The 23,760-nt window shown below is 37.8% G+C and overlaps 1 protein-coding gene across 1 annotated transcript in view; it reads right to left on the bottom strand.

The window, feature by feature from the left end:
* Positions 1 to 23,760, bottom strand: part of ADK (adenosine kinase) — a 269,341-nt gene that overhangs the window by 37,357 nt on the left and 208,224 nt on the right. Inside the window, exons 9-10 of the mRNA XM_031061789.1 lie at positions 9,225 to 9,260; positions 2,950 to 3,064 (exon numbers count right to left, since the gene is read on the bottom strand). Of these exons, the coding sequence (XP_030917649.1) occupies positions 2,950 to 3,064; positions 9,225 to 9,260 (151 nt within the window). The remainder of the gene's footprint in view (positions 1 to 2,949; positions 3,065 to 9,224; positions 9,261 to 23,760) is intronic.

Here is a 23,760-nt window from a genome sequence, read left to right as displayed (position 1 = left end):
AATGTCCAGAAATCAAGAACTGTTGCCACAGTCCTCTCCACATGTGACCAGCTGAATCTGCACTTCTTCATATCACACACACCTCTACTGTGCCCTAGAAAGCCCAGGTCAAATTTTCAGCATGTATCATTCTGTGCCCCTTCATGAATGGCCCAGCAATCTGTGACAACCCCTTTTATCCATCTTATTTCCTCTCCTTCCAGCCAGAACTGTATCCAAGTATATCCCTCATGATTTCCATAACCTGATCCTCATTTGACCCACACATAACTCTTCAAAGAGGTGCACCCTACTCTTACAATCCAGCCCCATGGCTGCCTTGGCTTGGAACATTCTTAGCAGAGCCTTTGACAGAGCAAACAGAGCTCTGCTACAGATGTCCTCACAGCCTCTGGCTGCCTGTCTCATTTTGCCATGCATGGGGCAGGGGGAAGGGAAGGAGGATGGGGGTGGTCATCTGGCTGTGACTCTGCACTGAGCTCAGCCTGATCCAAGCCAGACATGGTTGGCCCTCCTGGTTGCCAGGGCACTGCTGACTCATATCCACCTTGCCACTGGCCAGGACCTTCAGGTCCCTTTTCACAGGGCTCCTCTCCAGCCTCTCCTTCCCCAGTCTGTACAGACAGCCAGGGCTGCCCCATCCCTGTGTGCAGGGTGCAGAATCCAGCACTTGCCCTCATTAAACTTCATACAGTTGGTGATTGCCCATTTCTCTAATTTGTCAAGGTCTCTCTGCAATCTGTCGAGGTCTCTGCATAAATATGTTCAACATAACAAACATGTTGTTCTTATTATTGTTAACCTGGACAAAATATACAGCAGAAGGTATGAACAAGCATACCCAAATCCATAGCTGACTCTGCAAATACTATTTTAATCTAGGCACAAGCTCTTTGAGACTTTACTGTTCCCTCAGAAAGGCAAGATAAACAAGTACACACAGCTTGCTTTTTCAAAAAACATACTCCCATGCATCAGAAAAAAGATAATAATTTTATGCTGGTAACTCCTAAATGTAGTAATTCTTTTAAAGATCATTTAGAAACTTTTATACATTCCACAGCAGGTTATAAGTGTAGACCTAGTTAGCTCTGAAATAAGTGTGTAAGCAGCACTCTATGCCATTCTATGGCATCATCATATGCTAAACTAAGGGATACATTTTCCTTCTTTCATTATTATTTTAATGTGAGGAGGTGGGAAAAAGATGGTCCACACCAAAGGAAAAGGGGGAAAACAATAACAAATTGGTATCTCTTTCGAGAATTGCCCCACAGGCCAAACATTTTTATGTTCTTAATCATTATTAAATGACTTAACATGACACACAGAGCCTGGCGAATGATTGCATCCTGACACAAGAACGAATTACAAATGAAATGAAAGATCAAGCTGTATTAGAGGACTGCCTCTGGGAAATGAAAATCTTTAATTCTCTTTTATTATTGACATTTATTTGGCTGCCATGAATAACAACATAGCAAAGAGATTCAGCTATGCTTGTGCACTGAATAGCTTATCCCACGGCTCAAAACTGCCTTAACATTTATCATGTTTGCTTTTGTAGCTGACACCATTGCATACAGTCTCTATCCATCTCACATTTATCATGCATATAAAGTGCATTCTCTAATTTAAGTTCATTTCATAGCGAACAAACAGCTAAGATTAGCAAGTGTCAGTCCTCAAATAAGCTCCCGGTTGTAAAAATATCAAAGAAGGGATTAATGGATTTGTTAACAACTCCAGTTTGAAGAATAAAAAAAGTACTCAGTGAAAATTAAATAAGAGCACAGGAGGGTTACACATAAGATTTAGGTTTACTACATTATTACTAGCTCATGTATAAAAACATTTTTATGCTGCTATTTTTCAGTCAAGTGTACAATACTCAAGTGGAGTGCCTCCACATGGGCCATTCACAACAGGCAGTAACTTTCTGGAAGGAACACTTCCATCATCATCAGTGCACTGCACATATCCAACTCTCAGTGACTGGTATCTATTCCCTTTAAAACAGTTTGTAGCTAACAAAATAGGGGAAGGAGCAAACTCTTGAAGAAATAATTCGAACTGCTGCTAGGAATGATCTTTATAGCAGTGACATACCTGCTTAGTGCCTAGCCCTGAAGCCACAGTCTGAAGCCAATTCTGAGTTTGAGGCAAATATTGTATGAGTAAGCACCAGTCCCCCAGGTGCAAAGCTTCCTCTACTTCACTTGATTTCCAAAGGAGGAATTCAGCCCAGCCTAATAACTCACCTTGAGAAGGAATGAGCTACTAAAATGGCTCACCACAGCACATGTTTTTAATAGCTTTATTTAGTCTAGAAGCATAGGTGGACAGAATTAAAGAGACTGTCAAAAGGTAGGCAGTCATGTTTATAATGCTTAAATCTGTGTGTCGTACATCATCAATTTAGACAGCAGAAACTGCTTGAATCCTGCTAGAACACCTTTTTCCCACGTACTCTTCTGAGAATTGAAGAGCAGACGGCTGAGAAAAGCTAAAGTGAGACTTTCTGCTCAAAGCAAAAAAAGCCTGGAAATTCACTTAGTACTGGATTTCACTTCTTCCTCTTTGCAAATGTTTAAATATACTACACTGTTGCACAGCTGTTCTCAGCAGGCACAGTGTATTCTTGTTTGCAGCAAAGATGGCTACACAGATAAAATCTCAAGTCATAAAAATCTGAGTAAAACCAACTGCATCAATATTTTAAATCTATGTTATAAAAATGTTCAGAACTAAATTCTCAGGCATTCTTGTGAAATAATAGCTTCTTAAATTCAGACTCTTGAAACAATTAAAAGCATAGAAGATGAGAAACAAGGAGTAACATCAAAAGGCAAATGCTCTGACTACCATTTGAAAATTGTAAGACCTCAACTTGTAATTGATTAGCTGGAACATTTACTGTGAGTGGCAGTGGAGATTTGAAAAACATACCCGTAGCCAGTACAGTGTCATCTTTGCCTTGGGTGAAGACTACAATTCGCTGCCTTTTAGTGTTCACCTTCGGCAGGGCTTGTGTCTTCCGGGCTATCTCTTTAATGTCTTCAGTCTATTAAGAGAGGGAAAGAAAATTCTTGTCACAGCATACTGGAGTGGTGGGAACTTTATTAGCAGATCAAAGATTTATTTTCTTACAGCTAGGTATAAAATAGACTTTACTGTCAGTAGAGGAAGATTTTTAAAAGGAAAAAGGGCATTCTCCTAAGGGCTTATGTAGTACTATGAGACTATTGTTTTTAATCTTGATAAAGATAGTTCAGCTATTCCAACCACTGCAACACTGCAAAGCTAACAAAGGAATTACAGAACATTTCTTAATGAGCAATTAGAGAGTTTCTCTGCTGCTGACTGGATTCTAACCATACCTATCATAAAATTAAAAATAAAATTGGTAAGAGAGTACTTTGGATAAACTCCGAGCCTGGTTTTCATCCAATTTAGCCAGGTTGTATACTATTGTCACACCTCAGACTTCAGCACACTTACAAATACTTTAACTTCCCTACAGTAACTGATCCCATCAAGCAAACTGTGCACTGTACCCCTGAAAGGGTGTGCAGCCCAGCCCACTAGCTGGTTGCATAATTGAGATGCAGGGAAGCAAAGGGCAAAAGGAATATTCAGTGGGGCACAGAACATAACCAATTTTCTGAAGGAAGGCTCACCTGCAAAAGTTTCAGAAATCTCTGCTTTCAAAGGATATTGTACTTCATTCTGCATGTAGGTAGGAGCAGAGAACCTGGCAGACTGAACCAAACCTCTCATTCATCCAGTGTCTTACACATCAAGTTTGGAATGTTTAAATTAATGCAGTAAACTCTAACAACACCACTTGTCATTAGAATATTATAATTTCTGTTGTCACCATTGCCCTATGATCAAAACAAAAAGGTTTCAATTTCTAATTGACTTGGTTTCCAAGCTAATCTATAATAGGTATTTCTGTTATTTGTATTAACATTAAACCCTTTTATAATGCTATATGGGAAACTTTTGTTCTCAGATTTCTAACTCAAGTCAATAAGTTCTACAAATTAACTTTGGCATAATTTATTTCTTGCCATAATTGATATATATATAGCTTTTTCTTTTATTTTTCTAACATTAGGAAAGGAGTATGTATGACTGTAACTAATCACTGTGCTATTTACTGTGCACCACTTTGTTAACATCTGTGTTAAATAAAGCTGTATTTTTTCCCCAGTTTCTTCTTTGTACAAGGAACTGTAGTGAAACATAGCAATGGCCTAGCCTTGAATACATGAAAACATAATAATACTTCCTGCATTGCTTTGTGTACTGTTTGTTATGAATCCAAACTCACTTGACACAATTACTATTACAGAGAATATGCCTGGGTTAATATATTTACCAGCACTCCTTTATGTGAAAATACCTACATTTTCTGCAACACTTTCAGCCTCCCTCTAGTTTCTTCCCTAACTTTGGGTAGTCAGTGAACCCAGTGATTTATATACATGTGGCAAACATGAAAATAGTTTCCTTTTATTTACTGGTCTCTTCTCCTCTTTTTAAAATTCTGTCCTACTTTTCATTTCCATATATGATACTCTGACTTGTGTTATTTCTTCCTTCCTCCTGCTTAGACAGCTAATAAAGCTTTTAGAAGGCAATGTCTGCTACCAGAGAAGAACTGAGGGCAGGAACAGGGGCCATCTTACCACTAATTCTCAGAAGGCAAGGAGTGTCTTAAAGATGCCAGAGAAAAAAATTGAAATTGTTGCTCTTCTGTTTTGAAATGGTTTTTTTAAGAGGTTTGTGAACAGCAGGTATCAGCTGTTCATAAACAGGTGGCACAAGCTGTTGAATATGGGATGGATGGAGAATGCAGCCGCCAGCCTGGTAATACACAGGCTTGCCTAAGCCTTGCCACAGGAAGGTTAACCTCAATTCTGAGCTACTTCAGGCCTTGGGAATTAAGAGATCCACAAACTTAAGCACAATAAAGCATCACGAAGATCAAAGGAAACAGGGGAGAGGAGTTTAGTTTTTGCTAAGTAGGAAGTGGCTACTAGTGACTTTATTAGGCACATTTTCAGTGGAGTAAAGCAGGCACAGAAATCAAAGTGCTTAAAATATTTGTACAATGTATTTACGGGCACGATGAATGTTAAAAGGAAAATGATGAAGTTATAATAGGAGAAAATGGCATGATCAAGAGATGATTTCTTCAGCTTAAGGAAGAATAAAGATTAACTTAGATGAAGAAAAGAGGACCCCGAGGAAAGAGATTGTGAAGAGTGATGGTAAGGATGAAGTAATGTAGACAGGGAAAAAAAGTAAAAAGCATATATGTTTTCAGGAAGAATTAAATATATAATAGGTGTGTAACAGTAGAAGGAAAGTATTTAGGTCAAAAAGGTAACTTTTTAAAAAGCAGAAATTTCAAGACAGAGAGGTTTGGACACTTCTGATTTTGCAGACTTTAGAAATAGCTGAATAGTGTCTTCTGGAAAAAGTAACTTGATCATTTTTCACCAAAATTAGTTCCTGTACTAATTTTTTTCAAAGGAAGAGAATAAAATAGAGCTTCAATGTGAGTGCTGAGGAGGCTTAAACGTTTGCACAGGTGTTTTTTTTGAAGGTACAATTGTGACATTTTACAATATGTGACTATTTACAGCTGAAGACTGCAGAGGTACTAATGCCTCTCATTTTGTTGTCAGGCAAACATCATCAAATGCTGCCATCTCTGACTTCTGTTCAGAATAAATAGCCAAAATGTATAATATTTGTTTTGCAGTGATTGTTACCTGCCCATTTACTGAGTCTTTCTTACACGTCCTGGGCCTCTGGACACGGCTGAACGATAAGACTGCACTGGTTTGTGGTTTAAAGCCTCTACACACTCCCCAAATTCACTGGATACTCCCACATACCCACTTACATACTTGAACCTGGTTTAACAAAGCTGACATACAAATCTCACTGAAGCATGATTTGCCTGTTGATGCTGCACCTGAAGAACCTTGTAGGTGGCACTCAGAGCAGCAGTGTGGGATAGAGCAGGTGAAGGAAGCATGCCAGGTGTCCCAGCATCAGACAAGGGCATGTGCCAAACTGCATCCAGCCAGAACCACTACCAAACCTTGTCTTCTGAGCCCTGCCTCTGACCAGACCCCCAACAGCTGGGACTGCCATAGCCCTGACCTAAACAGGCATAAATCCTTCCAAAACAGTGCACTTGTGCAGTGCACCTCATTAACTTAAAGACCTAAAGCTGGTCCAGGGTAACAAAACTCTCTCTAATATGGTTCCCTGATGAATATGGACTTAGAGGAGACCTCTAACAAGAAAAGTTATTTTGCATGGCAGCTGCTACTAATCCCTTAGATATTTACTGTCCCGTTCATTTCAGTTTGCTTCTTGTGTGGACAGACAGAACTGAACCCTAAATTTTATGTTTAAAGTAGTATTTTGTTTTCCTAACTTCTATGCAGAAGGAACAGGAAGTCACTTTTTTGTAAAAGCAAAACCTCATAAGCCTTTGTTATTTGAAAATTAATAGAAATGTCATCAAAATATAAAATATGTATAGATATACACTATATATATATATATATGACATTTAAAATTTGAAACCATTCGGACATTGTGTTTTTCCTGTATATATATATATATATATATCTATTTTAAAAATGCCATAGAATATGAAATTCACCAAAAAAACCCAACCCCACAGGGATGCCCAGAAAGAGACAACATCAGAAGTAATGTCCTATTTTTGATTATTACAGATAAGTGTTGGTCAGGGCATAAAGTGAAGGAAATAATGGTCTTCAAATATCGTGACTGATTTTGCAAAAATACTTTGTATTTCAGCAAAGTACAATGGAACACTAACTGTGGGAATGGTTCAGCATAAAGATTAAAATTCCTTTGAATGGAATTTCCCTTACAAAGAAATAAACAGATTTGTGTCATGGTGTTGTCTCTCACCCATAACAAGATTTCACTTCTTCAGAAAAGGTGTCTATTTTCCTGAAGTTCTCTTAATTGTAACTTCTCTTTTTTTTCAAAAACTGTTTCAGATAGATTGAATTCATTTCATGTGTAGAAGATAAACTTAGTATACAAAAATGTTGGTATTATGGTGAGGTAGAACAAAAAACCATAAACAAACAAACAACTAAACAAAAGAAGCCGGTCACCAACTGATTTTCTATGCTAAAAGATTTCTGATTAAAAATTAAAAGTCTTTCCAGGTGGCAATTCAAATGCAGCCACCAGCAACTTTTAACCAATTCTATGAAAAACATCCTCTTGATTTTTGCCCTGGTCAATCAAGTCCTTTCCTTTAATTTGCTGTGCTTTACCAGCTTTCTATTCTCGATATAAAAATCAAGCTTTTGAGAGTTACTGGGAATTTTTCTTGGTTTTAATTGAAAGGTTAATGGAAGCTCTTCAAGTTTTTCATAAGGTGCTTTATTATCAGTGTGATTTTTTTTTTTTTGCCTCCACAGCACAAAAGGAAAACAAAACTGTGGACACTATCAAGTTTTACTCATCTCTGTCAGCAAACTTGACATGTGAATTGTTGCCAAGCAAGGGAGTAATAAGAGATAAGATCATAATCATTGTGCACTTTACTGATATGCTGTAATCAAATGTGGCAGATTTAGGATGTTCAGGAGGAACTGTGCTAAAATCTCTAAGCATGCACTAATGGAAAGGTTAATATGATGGTAGTTAGCAGACACCAGCAAAAGCAGTTTGTCACTAGAGCTGAATTTAAACCAGGCACATTCAAAGTCTTTAGCTCAAGGGGGCAATAAAAATATAGAATGGGTAGACTTAATACACTACTTCCTTTCTTTTTATTGTCTAGCTACCAGAGGGTACCAATAATATCTTATGCTTCATATTTTGGAGGCATCTGTGAAATTCATTCATTAGCATAAACCCAAAGTGTATTTTTATGCCTAACAATACAGATTATACAAATGAAAACTGACAGTGATAAAAAGTCTTGATTTCTACAAAGCAGCCATGTGAATTTGGGAAACATAAAATGAAATGGGACAGCCCACAGTTTTAATAGCTAAAACAGCGATGGCATTGATGTACCTGCTGGTGTATGGTTCTAAAGAAATCTAAATTGTAGAACAAAAGCTGTCAGTCTTTCCCTCTTTTTTTCTATGCAACCAATCACACACAGAAGTGGCACACTCTGGAAGTGATGTGGTTTGAATTGCGCGGCTTCTATTATTTATGCAAAATGGGTGTTGAGCAGTCAAACTCCTTTCTGTTCTTTTACACCGCAAACAAATCAATTAAGGTGGGTCTTATTCCAGTGAAAAAGCAACATGGAAAAGGATTTATGTGTGTTCGGTTCTGCAATTTAGATTTCAGTAAGATCACTTACTATCTGCAAAATTAGCACAAGCCTTGTCACATTAATTATAGTATTTAAAAACTGCCTGTTTGAATTGGTTAGAGACCAATAGCTGATGGTTCTCCAGATTAAGCTATCTGAATGTAGCCAATGGGAGGTACCAGTCAAATAAATATCTTGAGAAGCTGAAATCAAAAGCTCTGAAAATCACTGTAAAATCTACAGTATTTACTTCAAGAAAGTAGAGGATCAGACATTTTTAGAGCTCAGATGGAAAACACTGACTCGAATATGTTTTGAAACAATTTCCACACTACCTTTTCTAAAAAGCAGCTGTTTGTAAAAAGCATGGTTTACATTAATCAGTACCTAACAATTTTATACACAACCTTTCTAAAATGCATTTGCATAATGATAATCCGCATATGGCAGGGTTTAAGTTATTTAAGCGGTGTTATATTTCACTATTTAGTGTTGCTTCACCACTGCTTTAGCAGTGAATCCTTCTGGAGTGTAATGCAGCTAATGAGGTAGCTTTTTAACTGAACAAACTGACAGGTCCCATATCTGCAGAGGCAGCTTGAAACCGTGCCCAACCTCTCGGCTTCCCAAGAGGCTTTTCAAAATTCAATAAATAACATCTGTAGGCGATGTTGGGTGCAGACCTAGCAGAGTGCGTCATAACACTGAGCTGGCAGAACAAAGAAACCATGACGACTGCCAAGTTTCCATGGCAACCGCTGCGAGGCTTGGAGAGTATAATAGCACATCAATCATTGTCCAAAAGAACTTCATTATCAGCAAGAAAAAAACCTTTAGGATCTGTTTAGTGTGCAATTGTGGGTTAACTCACCTCAAAGCCTTGCTCTCTAGCAAAAGTGGCAGCTTCCTGAAATAATAAAAAAAGAACAGTTAATTATAAAGTGCTAGATAATGAAGAAATAACACATTTTGAAACTCATTCAGCCAGCTTTCCTTTTACACGATTATCTCAATATAGCCATATACAGTTGTGCAATTCTGATAGTAGCACCAAAAGCTTCTCCCTCTTCCCTCAAGCCCAACAACAGTACAATGTCAACACATTTCACAAGTTCAAATAAAGAAGGTACAATATGTTTTTTCCAAGCGAGGAAAGTTACTTCTGCAGATAGGACTTGAACTGGGAAACATCCCTCAGACATATTTTTTAATTGAAATTGTAGCATATCTCCATTTATGAATGGCACTTCATGGGATACATGCTATCAAGCCATTTAAAAAAAATCATTTGTCATCTACAGTGCATTAAAAAATCAGGATCACTAAATGTGTTCAGACCCTTGTGGTAGAATCAGATGAACATTTAAAAATATTCTGATGTCTTAATCACTGCTTTAAGCAATTTAACTATGTTCTTTTCCTGAAAGAACAGAGGAAGCATCATGGTATCAGTATGTTCTCATGTCTTATTTATATAAATTGGTACAACTAAAAATCTGTTTTGAAATAAAAGCAAGGGAATGGAAGACAATGTTTTTCCCTTACTTACTTTCTATCTTAACGTTGGAAATATTGCAGAAAACCCTTGAAGTCTTTATGTTTTGACATGCATTCTTCCAGATTACTTTTGCCAAGTAATATTAATAGAGGGATAATCTTGAGCCAAAATGGTGAGTTGATCTAACTAAACAGAAATAACTACTGCACCAAACCAATGCAGTGTGCCTATGAGTGGTTTCAGTGCTTCAGAAAACACACAGTTGTGGACCTACATGATCCGTCAATTTGGGGGCAATAGAAGAATTTGAAGTGGGTACAATTGATTATAACAACAGTAAGTTGAGGTTAATAAAATGTGATAAGCTGAAAAGCACAACTCCTCAGGCTGCTTCACTGCAGAAACATAAGGCTGACCGGGTTACCCTTAGCTGATGTTGACAGAAAAACTGAATCATGGTCCTGACAATTGGGTGCGGGCAAGGTTAGCCACTTTGACAATTTACTTACAATTGAATCCCTTCTTGTACATCACACAGTCAATGACATTTGCTAGCCTGGCTGTCAAGAAGGAGTGTAGGGTTCAAAGATATCATGCAGTGTTTTCCTAAACCAGCATGTGATTAACAAAGCCTATGCTCATATGAAAAAAGGAGCCTTGCAAGCTCCCACTCTGTAGTGATGCACTCACAATGAACTGCAACACAATCAAGAAAGCCTCAAATGGGACCGTGACACAGAAGAAAAAATAAAATAAGATAAATAAAGGAGTGATAAGGGGGAAGAGAATAAGAAAATTGACTAAAAATTATGTCTTTAGCCAAATAATTTCTTTAACCTCAGGTTTTTGGTCATGCAATTGAAATCGGAAGTTACACTGATCTGTCCTAAGAGATTTCTTTAAAATCCCAATACAGCAGGACATTAACATCTGTGTTAAACTATTGTCTGGCCAGGAAATTGGACACCGGTACATGAAATAAAAACTGTTCCAGTGAAGTGGTGCTTTCTTGTGTGGGAGACTTTGAGAGGATTCATCTTAATTTTCTGTACTGGGGCACCCATGCATAGCACATGTGTGTTGGAAGACCCGGCCCTTCCACAAGAAAGGAAAAATGATTGCACATTTGTTAAAAAATATCTCATCTTCCAATTCTCCTGTAAGAGCGTCATCTTTTAGCCTGGTCTGCTGCCCAGCTACATGAATAATGGCAGCCAGCATAAAATCATAGATTTTCCTGCAGTTGACCTCTAATCTAAGGGTGCCTGAGCATGCCAAAGAACAACAGCAATCTTAATTTTCTTCTCTCCGATCAACTGAACCTCAGAATGACTCCTGAGCAGCTTATTTCAGTAAGGATTGTGCCTACAGTCCCCTAAAAACCAGCCTCTCTCAGAACGAGATCCCTTTAAGAATTAAGGCCTTTCCAGTTAAAAAAAAAATTAATGAAGCTCAAAACACACATTTGGACTGTAGAGTTTAGTGCTTGTGAAACGCTGAGAAATGTGAGGCAGGCTCTGATTGCTAGGGACAGTTCAAAGTAAATTAACCAGATAAAAGCGATGAGAACCTTTTAGTATCTATTCACAATAACAGTGAGAACAGGAAACAAGCAGAACCCATCTGTGCAGCCCTAGGGCACCTCATACTGAGCTTCACGTCTCTAATAAAGTAGTCAGGTTAAAGTCTAAGTGGATGTAACATGTGGAGACTGCTTGGGTTACAGCGGCCAGCCGGGGCGTTCCCTGGTGCAGGTGATAATCAGTATGATAATCACTATATTTACAGGCTTTCCATTTTACATCTGACACTGAAAATCACGAAGAAGGAGGGATTAAGGAAATAAACAACCCACACAGAAGCTTTACCGCTCCCCAGAGAATGCAGCATTTTCATTCATGCGTGACATGTGACAACAGCAGAGCAAAACAGCGACAGAACAGAATTTTCTTAGGAGGCTTCATTTCACATCAGGACTTCTTTCAGTTTTGATAAACTTTACACATTATTCATTCATTACTCCAACTCAGCATTTTCAGATCTGTTTCTGTTACTGCCTATAGAACATTTCATAAAACCCTCTCCCCACCTTATCACTGCTTCATACGAAATATATTAAAAACTCACACCCCTTTTTCTATATAACCTTTTTACTAACTGTGACAGCAAATTTATTGTTGCACCATCTAAAGTAGAAATGAGATTTGTTTTTAGTTGTGAAATGTCATTTAGCTCATGCTGTTTGGGGGGAAAAACATCCTAAGTACATTCAAGCTGACGAAACCTGTGTGCAATGCCACTTAATGGGAGTAACACAATGTCACCAAAGTTAACACACACCCTCTCTTTACACAATAGTGAGCAGTTTACACAGGAAAGCGAGATTAATTAAGGAGATAACAATAAAAAAAGACAACTTCCGTTAGCACTGGCCTTGCTGTTATGTTAGAATTTGCTTGCTAGCTGAAAACTGTTTCCATTCTTGCATGTATTTTACTGCTGTTGGAGTCCCAGCTGAAAACTATTTCCATTCTTGCATGTATTTTATTGCTGTCTGAGCCCCAGCACTCAGTAAAAGGAACTGTTTACAATCTACACACAGGCTAATTTTAACAGGACTTGTTAAAATCCTGAGCCCTTTTATCACAGCCAGTACAAACTATTTGTTTATAAGTAAACAGAAACATACACTCCAAACACAGGATCCATCAGCCTCTGCAATCCTAGGAATAATATATAATCCTATGCTAGCCCTCCGTGTTAGAATACTTTTATGATTATAGAGTTAAGATGGCTCAACGTCAATAACTGCATGTTCAGTTTGCCATGAGACACAGAAGGCCCACCATATATTGAATATTCTTGACACATCCAAATTTTTTTTTTGTTGGTACCAAGGTTTTATGATTACTTGATCAAATTACAGCCAAAATGGTAACAATATGCATAGTGGGTTAAAATTAATTTATGTAGGCCAACATAAAACTCACACAATTGCACTGAACAGCATTTGAAACCACGTATTGCCAAAATTAGCTGACAAAGGCTGTTTCAAAAACATCAGTAACATTATTATGTACAATATGCATTTTAACCTTTGTATGGAAAAAAAAGGAGCACTGAAAACTAAATTTGCATTTCATTGCCGAAATCAACATTATCTCATAAAGAAATGATAAAACAGCAGGACAGCAATGATACCCTTGCACACTGAATGCATTTCCCATAATTGCACAAAAAAGCAAATGCAGGGAATGCTGAAGATAATCCCTCCCCTGCCATCCTTCTTGGTAGGGAAAATATCTCACAGAATAACCTCAACTCCCATATTCCAGCATTACCCTCTGGATTTACTGTTTTTAATTGGGAGATTACTGACAGGTTTTGAGGGAGTTCCTACTTCATTAACTGTGAACTTCCTGACTTGCCCAAAATGTACCCAATTCACATTTCCAGGAATACCATCCTCTTTTCTCTGCACAGCCAGTCTGTGACATAGAGGGCTCAGCACAGCCCGTCAATCAATGCAGCCTCAAGCCTGCACTCACACAGGCCATGTGGAACTGCAGAGGAAGCTCCCTGCAGCCCAGAGCAGAGCAGAGTGCACAACAACAAAAAGAAATAAAAAAGCAAACTCATTCAATGGGAAATAATAAATGACCATGAGGACCATATACTTTGTGTCTGTGTTTGATGGGACAATTCCTACTGGTAACAACCATGTTTGATTGTAATTTGAATAGTACTTCCAACACTGTACCTTATAAGCCTTTCTAGACTGCTAAAATCTTCTCAAAATTACTCTTAAACATTTTCTTCCTTTTTCACATTTCAGAAGTAGGGATTGTTAGTCTTCTATTTACATTGTTTCCTTGAACACACTGAATGCTATGATTTTCTCGCTCAGGTAATTCCCTTTTTTTCAGTATAATCATTTATTACCATTCATCCCACTCCTGAGTTCATCTCCAGTCCGGGTGTAAAGTTGTGTTCTTTGTATCCTCCCTTGCTTTCCTACATTGCACTGTTTGTGGCAACAAAGTTACTTTCACAACTCTAACATAAAAACCCTGTTATCTAAAAGGAATGGCTGACAACTGAAATAAACAAATCAAGATATAGGGAAGATTTTTGTAGGAGTGATGCCCACTGATATCCACAACTTCATTCTGTAGAAGACAGATTCAAATTATCAAGGTTGGCTTAGATTATCTGATAATCTCCTGTCTTAGAGGTAGATGCTGAAGATTCATATTTCTGAAACAGACATTTTTATACATGATTTCCTAAAAAACAGTAGACTTGTAAAACAAAAAACCAAAACCAAACAAAACAAACAAACAAAAAAATCATGTATTATTTGTCTCTCTGCGCTATAGACGTGAGTCTTTATTGCAATGGAATTGCTAAGACTTGTAGTTCGCCTTCCCTTAAGTAGGCACATTTGTCCTTCTATCTGTCTGTCCCTTCCACCATCTTCCCCAGTCCCTAACAAAGAGGTTTCTTATACAATTCTGTGTTTTTAGAGCTATACCCTTTTTGAATATATGTCATAGGTACTGAGAACCTCTGTTTTCAGTGGCATCTGTTGTGCCCTGTAAATCTGAGTATGAGTCAAAAAAAGGATACTCTCTTTTGTTAAAATCTCCCTTCTTATTTTCTTGGAAGATAAGCAATGAAGAATGAATTAACATGTGCCCTCCTTTTGGTATTTCCTTCCTAAAAACTTGTCACAGTGCAGGAGACAACTAGTTTTTAAGAAAAGAGACCTAGTGAGCTGTGCCATGCCATGTTTTTTACTCTTCCAGCTCCAGGCCAGTTTATACTAAATATGACCCTGGAAATGGGACTTAAGGCACAGAGAGGACAATGGATTTCCAATTGCTGCCTTTGAATTATAACAAAGATGTTGTAAATACATTCACTAACTTCACAGCAGAGTTTGTGGGGTGTTCTAAATCATCAGGTATTTAATGCAGCCCATGAACATGCAGCACTATGATCTGTCTTTATACCACCTTTTCCTGTATATGATTCACAAAGCCAAACTAAGGTAAATATGATTTTATTCCCTGTCCCAATTCTGGAAAAGTAATAGATGAATATATATATACACACAGAGAGATATCACAGCAAATCCACAGTTCTTAACATGGTGAATTAACAGCATACAAGAACTACAAGTACTTTCATGCGATGCAAATAGGGGTGATGTCAAAGCTGTGGTAACAATAATCATGACCTCCCCAAGGAATTAGAGGTGGATTCCACTAAAGACGCTGCTGATCAGTTGAAAACATGATTTCAACAAGCGGCTGCTATTATTCTGCTACTTAAAATGAATGGATGAAAAGTCTACAGGACACAGTTCCAGCTAGATCACTAACCTTTAGTGCCAACAGTACATTTATTGTAGTTAGTGGTAAGATACACGTGTTCATCTTCAATCAGTGCTAAAGAGCTATCAGTGGTTACTCAAAACACTGTAGATAGTTCTATCCAGCCAGTAATGTCATTGTAGTTGGATTTAGACAGGCATTTAAGGTCAACTATTAATACATTTCATTGTGTAAAGGCAATACAAGCTCATATGCCTTTATTAAAAAATGGCCATTTATAAAGGCATTAAGGGCTCAAAGGTAAATGTAATTTCACGCTTTTCATTTTTTTCTTTTCCTCAGAGATAGCTGCTTTAATATGGGTCAATAAAAAGAGTTTGAGAACAGAAGACAAAAGAACCACACAGGATATTTTCTGAAACACACGGTGAAATTCTGCTACAGTTGATAAACTTTGCGATACACGTGGGGATGTGCTACACGGATGTAATGCTTCAGTGTTATTTTTGTTTGACAACACAAAGGCCTAACCCTTGTTTCAGTCAGTAGTGTAAATCTGTTCATGTTTCAGAGAAGATCAGTGAAAATGATCAGAGAATGGACAGACCCCGCACACAGCTTGAGAATCAACACTGAGAACCAGCAAGTATCTACCCCTCCCTGGACATTACTGGAAAAAACACAGTTGGCACCAATTGGATGGGCAGATTATCATAAAGGAAAACTGAGGGTTTTTTTACCCCACTTTCTTTTTCTTATGAGCAGTACTAGACACCAATTTTATTTTTTTCCATGAAGGATAGATAGTGAGAATTCATATCATATCCTAAAAAAACATTTCAGCTTACTCCAGAAATACTAAAGACACTGGCAAATATATGTACACTGCCTTCACCCAGCAGCTGAAAATATAAAATAATAAGAATCAGTTCAAGTGAATAATCAGAATAAGTATAAATACCATATGGGGTTAAAGTTGTAGCGTTCAGAGGGGGTTCTGGCAGAGTACCAGACGGTTTTGTCTCAAAAAGCCTAGTGTGAAAAGAATTGAGAAAGAAACATATTTCCTGTCCTGCCTGGGTTCACCCTGGAGTGTTTGCATCACGTACAATTCATTAATATTCAAACTATTTATCCTCCTATTCAGGTTACTACCAGAACTATAGTTCCTGCCAGAATCTTCTGTGGAAAGAATCACCCTGAGTCAGAGCTTAATGCCATTACAAGGTCTGCAACGGCTGCAGCAGGGATGTGCCTCTGAGCCATTTTGAAATTTTATGATGGATAAAGCGCTATCACTTACATCTCTATCTTACATCCTTACCTAAAGAACTGAACTTCTTATGACCCTGTATGTGTCTCTCTCCTCACACATTACAAGCATCAAATTAGTGAACAATAGTTGTTTACACCATTTCTCTATACAAGTATGTCTGTTTCTACCTTAAAAATAAATGCATCATCATCAGAAGTGGTAAAGAAGGAGAAAAGACACCCCTTCCTTAAATATCAATAAATCAGAACATAAAAAAAAAGGAAAAAATATTAATAGCTAGAAGGTAAGAGTTTTATTTATATAAAAATAGAAGATGTGTGGGGTCTTCTGAAATCCTTAATACTGCTCACTGAATGCTCCCAGTGCACCTTCCTGGCTGGAGGGTGACAAACAGAAATAAAAGCTTGCATCATTTTCAATGAGGCCTTCTGTGATTGCAACCACTTAAACTAGCCTGAAATCAGACTAGACATTTTCATCTAGCAATTTCAGATGAAGAGAATAATCAGACACTCTGCTAAAAGTGCTAGGATCTAGCAGGATTCTCTCTAGTCCTGGTAAAAGGTTAATGTATTTTTAGCAGTGAAATTGAGTTGTTTGATATACTTTGTTTAGTGTGATGTCATGCACAGCCATTTAGAATTATAACTGAGGCGGTGGCATTGGGAACTCTGTAAAAAGCAATCATTGTGTCACACTCTTCATGTGCTGGGCTTGCTTTGCTGGCTAACTCTGGCAAAAAATAAAGTTACTCACTGCAATCTTCAGCAATAACAAAATCTTTTAAATTGATCTTCAAATTACGTATTTTACCCTTTCAATGAATTTCAAACCCAGGTGACTTAAGGATTCTTACTGGAGTTTCTCATGCTGTTTAATGCAAATTCAATGATGCATTTATCTGTATTCAAGATACAAATACTCAAGATCAATTTTGTTTTCTGAAATTTTCAGTTTTAGCTAACTGTAGCTACTTTATGGAAGGAAAAACCTAGCTCTCAGTCTGTACCAGCAGTGCTCTCTCACAACATGGTCATTGCACAGAAAAACAACATTTCAATCTGACCACAGTTAGATCACTGAGTGAACACAAGTTCTAATTCCAGATGTGACTAGGGCACTATTTATCATCTTGGACAAGTTGCGAATTTCTTGGATCAATTTTTTAAAAATCCATAGTTAGAATTTAACTGCTTTTGACCATTAAGTATTTATGGATGAGGGAGTTTGGTAAAGTTTATTTTTCTATTAGAAGCCATTCGGAACTTGACACAGGCTCAAACAGATCAGAGATCAAAAGAATAGTCAAATAATGAAATGAAAGGGATATGATTCCAACATATTTTAAAATGGTATTAAAAAGACATGCAGTGGTTAAGTTTGGGAGGGGCCTCTGCACATCATCTACAGAGTCCAACTCCACTCCTCAAGCAGGGTCAGCTAAAGCAGGCTGCCCAGGACCCCTCAGTTCTGAATATTTCCAAGGATGGAGTCTCCACAGCCTTTCTGGAAAACCTGTTTCAACACTTGACCACCATCAGAGCAGAGCTTTTTTCTTATGCTTAAATCAAATCTCCAGTAGCTGGATGTGTGCCTGTTGTCTCTCTTTGTGTCACCTCCCACCGCTGCAAAGAGCCTGCTTCCATTTTATTTACTACCTCTTGCTAGTGTGCCTTGATAACATCTCCCTGACCTCCTCTTCTTCACGCCCTCACTCTCCCCTCCTCATACAACAGATGCTCCAACCCTCACTTATCTTTGTCGCCCTTTGGTGGCACCACTCCAGTATTCTGAGGTCCTCTTTTGCAAAGCTGCTTCCTACCCAAGTAGTTCCCAGCCTGTCCTGGGACTAACATTCCTCTCTAGGTAAGAGGACCTTCCATTTCCATTTGCTGAACTTCATGAGATTCCCATCAGGCCATTTCTTCCCTCTGTCAAGGTATTTGAAATTTGATATTATACTGTGATTTTTCTTGAAGAAGCGGGGTTCAGAATTCCTATGACAAATGAAACTACAAGCATACTGAGCATTCCATTTTACTTTTAAGACGTCACACTTAAGAAAAAAGGAAAAAGAAGAAAATTACAAAAAGTAAGAGGTAAAAATAATGAAATAATAAAAAAGTGTATAAGTATGCACAAATTCCTATAGGAAAAAAACAGATATTGTGATTATGGAAAATTATATTCCTGCACTGAAGATCAGTAATCTTTCACCTAATACATAACAACATAATTATGAAAACAACTTACTTGTCAGAAGTGCATAGTTTAGCAATGCATTACTCCATGGATAACTGTATGCAGATCCCTTTCTTTCAGTGTGACCATTTGCCCCAAGATGCATGGGTATGCAGCAGTAATACTGATATACTGAATTCACAGGCTTTGCCTGCTGGGTATTTGTCTTCCCTGTTAAACCAACTTCATGTACACACATACATATACATACACATACTTTTACAAATGCATCGATAGATCGTGACAAAACAAATCTGATCTCCCTATCTAAAACTTCCTATGTTTCAGTTTTCCATATGCACTCATTTTCCAAGCCCTTCCTCGTTAAATTAGTGGTTTTCATAAGCAATTATATTCACTAGACCTCCAGCTAGGGAAAAACAAGGTGTCTGCAATGGAATCCCACCCAGTAAAATATAACAATTTATTGGCACCCTCACCTTTTCTGAGCACTGGAAGGTTATGAAGACCTACAGCTATGATTTGAGATACACTGGTTATAGCATAATTCATGTTAATTAGTACTGATAGATATTTTTGCCACTATGAAGTTATTTTACCTTGTTAATATAGTTGCAATGACTTATTATCTGTGGCCCCTTCAAGATATCATTTCATATATTCACTAGTTATAAAATACTAAATTATAAATATATTTGTCTTTCAGCATACTGACTGAAGTTGTTGTACAATTTGCTGTGTTCATAAACTCATATAGATTAACTTTTAAAGCCAAGCTGAAAAATAAAATTTGGACTCAGTCCACACAGAGAAATGAAAGATTTGGTCAACATCTGAATAAAAAAATTCTGAGTTTCAACTGTGCTATTTTTACAAGAACAGTTCTCTAAATCTCTGTTAAGCAAGGACACCATCCTAGTGGCACCAATTGTATATTCTAAAGGATCATAAAAATCTATACTAGTTTTCAAACAATAAAGTCCTATAAACTTGGTACAGAATGATACAAAAAATTACCATTTCTGATTCCACCATATGTGCATTCTCCACATACTTCCAGACTCAAGGAAAAATTTTTTTATGCCTCAGCTACATTTCAGAACAGCTACCATTTCACCTCTAATTCTATTACTTCAAAATGCTACATTTGTTTTAGGATTTGTCTCCCAACTATTTTTAATTACTGAGATAACAGATTGACATTAAATTTTAGTATACATTTATATATTTGTTAACCAGTTCTATATGCTTAGTAGATGTAAGCAAATGAACCTGCAATTGCACCTGATACCTTTCTTATTTTACACATGACAAGTGGAAGACTACAAATTATTCTGAAGCTGAAATTAGTAGTCATAGTAATAGCAGTAGTAATTCAGTTTTGGACAGGTTATTTTTAGCTATGTACTTGCTCAAGCCCTTCACTGCAGATTTCTCACACCTCTGAGTGTTTCAAAGTACAAATAATCTATTTTTTCCTCTGCCTCTAGCATTACATTTGTGCTTAAATATAACAGAAGTTATTTCAAGCTATTTAGTTTGACTCACACTTTCCAACACAAAGGATTCCTGTGATTTTTTTCCAAGATGCTGTGTCTCTTCCATTTTATGCAAAATTTGAAAAGAGCTGTAGGGTCAGCTCAGTGCTGTTCTTTTGTTCAGACGGCATTCTGATTTGGGCTCTAGAAATTTACTTCTTTCTCTTACATTGTTAATAAATTTTTTGGCCAAATACCAGATAACAAGTGAATGAGAACATTCTAAAGCAGTAGTGCTATACTCTCAGAACAGAAGTAGTGGCAATAACAGCACAGCAGATGCTGCATTGGAGTTTTTTTTTTTCTTTTAAAGACAGTTATTTATGGATTTAGGGAAATGAAGAAAAAATAGGCTGGGGCCTCTGAAAAGTGGCACAATTTTGTAGAATCTCCTTGGTTTGAGGTTTATTTTCTTTTCTAATGAGCTACAAGGAACGTAGTGCTCACATAATGTACTAAAATCTAATTATGTTATAAACAAGTCAGAACAGATATTCAGCCCTAGCAAACATGTACACTACAGCTTCCTAATTCCTTGCCTCTTGTCAGATTTTTATATCATGCATGCTCCTCTTTCAGTCACGTTAATCAACTCTTCTGAACAGTGCTTAAAGAAGCCACATATGATATCTACCATGCCATGTTTTGAAAATCACCATGCTCTAAAAAGGCATTTTGATCTCAGGTTTAGACCATGAAAATGAACAGTTTATTTGGAGCCTGGATGGCTTACATGGCAAGCAGTGAACAGTTTGCAGAGGATACTGTGCTAAAAGTGTCACTTAAAAAAAATAATATTGAAGCAGTTCTTTACAAACATGGCACTTGTCCAAAGCACATATGGAACGTAAATACAACCGTAAAATTTTATGCACCAGATTTGACCAAGGTCTTGAGTGCTAATTTATATTTTCTCCATTTTGCTGGAAGACTAGTTGCATTTGATAAAGCTACTTCATAAGGACTCTGTTCTCCTAACATTTACACATCACACATCTGGACTTGGAAAAGGATTCTGAGTAAAAGAGCCAACTAATGCAGATCTTGTTTATGTTATGTGCAATTACTCTTGCGTCATGAATCTCTCTGGGATATCAGAATGTGCTGAAGACACTCAAACAATATATACTTCAAATAAAAGTGCAAAAGCCTGAGTGTTTCTGTCCCTACCAAAAATCTTGGTACACACGATCATGGAAGAAAATTAATGGTATCTGTATTTTCTGACAATATTGCACTTCATTTTTATTAATTATTTGTATGTAATTAGAGCTGCCCTTAGCATCTGAAGATCTCTGTTTGGATTGTTTTTCTCTCACAACTCGCTCACTGCAGCCAAGGGAACTAAGTGATGGCAGTTGCAACACTCAATTCAGTTACATAAACACATCTTCCTTGCCAGATTCCCCTGCGGTGTTCCCATTTCATGAATTCAGGCTGTAGCATTTAGTAATGTACTGTACCAGCAAGTTTCTTTTCATGTCACAAAAGATTAGGTCTTCTGCTCCTGGCAGCAGAGCAGCATGTGTGTGAGCATCACACACATGGAATCCACCCCACACCAGGTGGCTGCACCAGCAAGAGAACCAAGAAGAAATACAATACTTGACTAGCTACAGAACAAGAACTGGATATCAGATTTTAGCAGGAGAAAGAAAGCCTTCACCCAGAAAACAAAGCAGATTTATTCCTAAGCCTATTGCAGTGTCAACAACAATGAGTGTATGTTACATTTCAACCATACACAAGATGCATGTGCTTCAGTCTGTACTGAGTGTATTTGGCAGTAATGATAAATAATGCTCTGGCCATATCCTCCCTGTAGATGTAAACACAGTTACACTTTTTAACATCACAGCTGGAACAAACACACCTCTGACTATGAAAGCAGTGTGTGGTAAAAGAGGTGACATAGACAGAGTGACCTAATCCATCACACAGTCCATCAGCTGCAGGGATGAGGGGCTCTCTGGACAGAGTTCCCCCCACACCTGCCCATCAGTGTAAAGCTGGGTGGTCACAGTCCATTGATTTGCCAGATCTTTCCTTCCCCATGGACAGGTCACTGCCAAAGGCTAGCTGGGAAATTAGTGGCTGGATGGCTCGGCAAGGATCAGGCACACTGTGAGTCTCTGGCCATGTTTGTAGCAGGCAGTGGAGCATCACAGAGGTCTCAGAACTGCCTGAGCTACCAGGCTGAGCTGGTAATTCATGCACAGTCACACAGCTGAAGGTATTTTTGAAGCACCAGCACATTGAATCATCTAGTTTTGCAGGTTGCCTGTCCTGGCTCAGTTCAAGTGTCATTGGTTGAAGAGTACACCTATGCACTTCAAGGATTAGTTGTAAATTCCACTTGCTGCCTAGATAAATATAAAAACACTGGGGGTTTTTTTCTGAGAAAGAAACATAGGAGAACTGAAAGAATCCAAACAAAAACTGAAGTAGCTAAAATTACTTCTTAATGGTTAAGAATTACAAAACCATGAAAGAGGCTTTTTTGGATCCTTTTACACAATTCCCAGTCAACACTGAAGCTGTGTAAAAAAGCTTCCTTACTTCTTTCTAACTTAAGACTTCATTTTCCTTTGGAGTCCTCTGATCAGGTTAAAGAGTCTAAACAACAGCACTGCTATATAAAGCTGGAATCTGAACCACCTGGTCCACATGTTCACTTCCAGGACTTAGAGAGGTTGGAGCAAACTTCCTAACTAAAGTGATTTCCTTACTCTTCTCTAAAACTCTTACAGATAAATGTAATACCTAACAGCACCATGTCCACATCCCTATCCAGCAAAGTGAGATTCTTTCTTTGTGAGAATTCTGACACTACACAATGCAAGGAAGAAAAGATCAACCATTACATGAATGTAGATCAATTTTACTTTCATATTTTCACATGGAATTGCTAAGGGCTGGTTCCAAGCAATGACATGTTTGCTCAGTAATTCATGTGCCGTGCTTCTCCTCAGTTAAACAAGAAAAAAAATCCCACTTCAGTTCCAGCATAAGCTTGCCCACAAGTGGACCCAATACAAAATCTGAGTTAAAGCTGTTGTGCTTAGAATGATGTGCTCTCTCAGTTCAGATTAATGTTTCCTAGTAGACCAGTCTCTATTAAAGGAGAATGACTGATATGGCAGATTAAGCCTGCAGTCCTGCAAACTGCTTTTCTTCAAGTATCCAGACTTAACTCACACTGCCTACACACGGGAAAATCTAGCTATGAAAAGGAGTGGTCTGCATGTGTGGTAAGAGTTTTCACCTTTTACTTGCCCACAAGTCATACTGAGGTAATGCTCTACTGCCCAGTGGTTAATGCTGACTTGGGAAATCTGCTACCTGGCTTCTCAATTCTACTGCTTAGTGAGCTGCATGCCAAGGTTTAGAAGTTGCAACCTAAATTCTTCATAAATTTGCCATTTCTGAAATAAAAGAAGCAGCAGGTAGAAATCACACCACTTTCTGTGATGCTATTCTATATAATACTAACAACCTGTAAATATCCAAACGATAGTTTTATTTAGTTAACACTTAAAATCAGATAAAGTGTC

This window comes from Geospiza fortis, unplaced genomic scaffold (genome assembly GCF_000277835.1).
Source record: "Geospiza fortis unplaced genomic scaffold, GeoFor_1.0 scaffold130, whole genome shotgun sequence".
NCBI classification, from domain to species: Eukaryota; Metazoa; Chordata; class Aves; order Passeriformes; family Thraupidae; genus Geospiza; species Geospiza fortis.
Note: the sequence above shows the minus strand (reverse complement) of the source record. Positions and strands in the feature narration are given on the sequence as shown.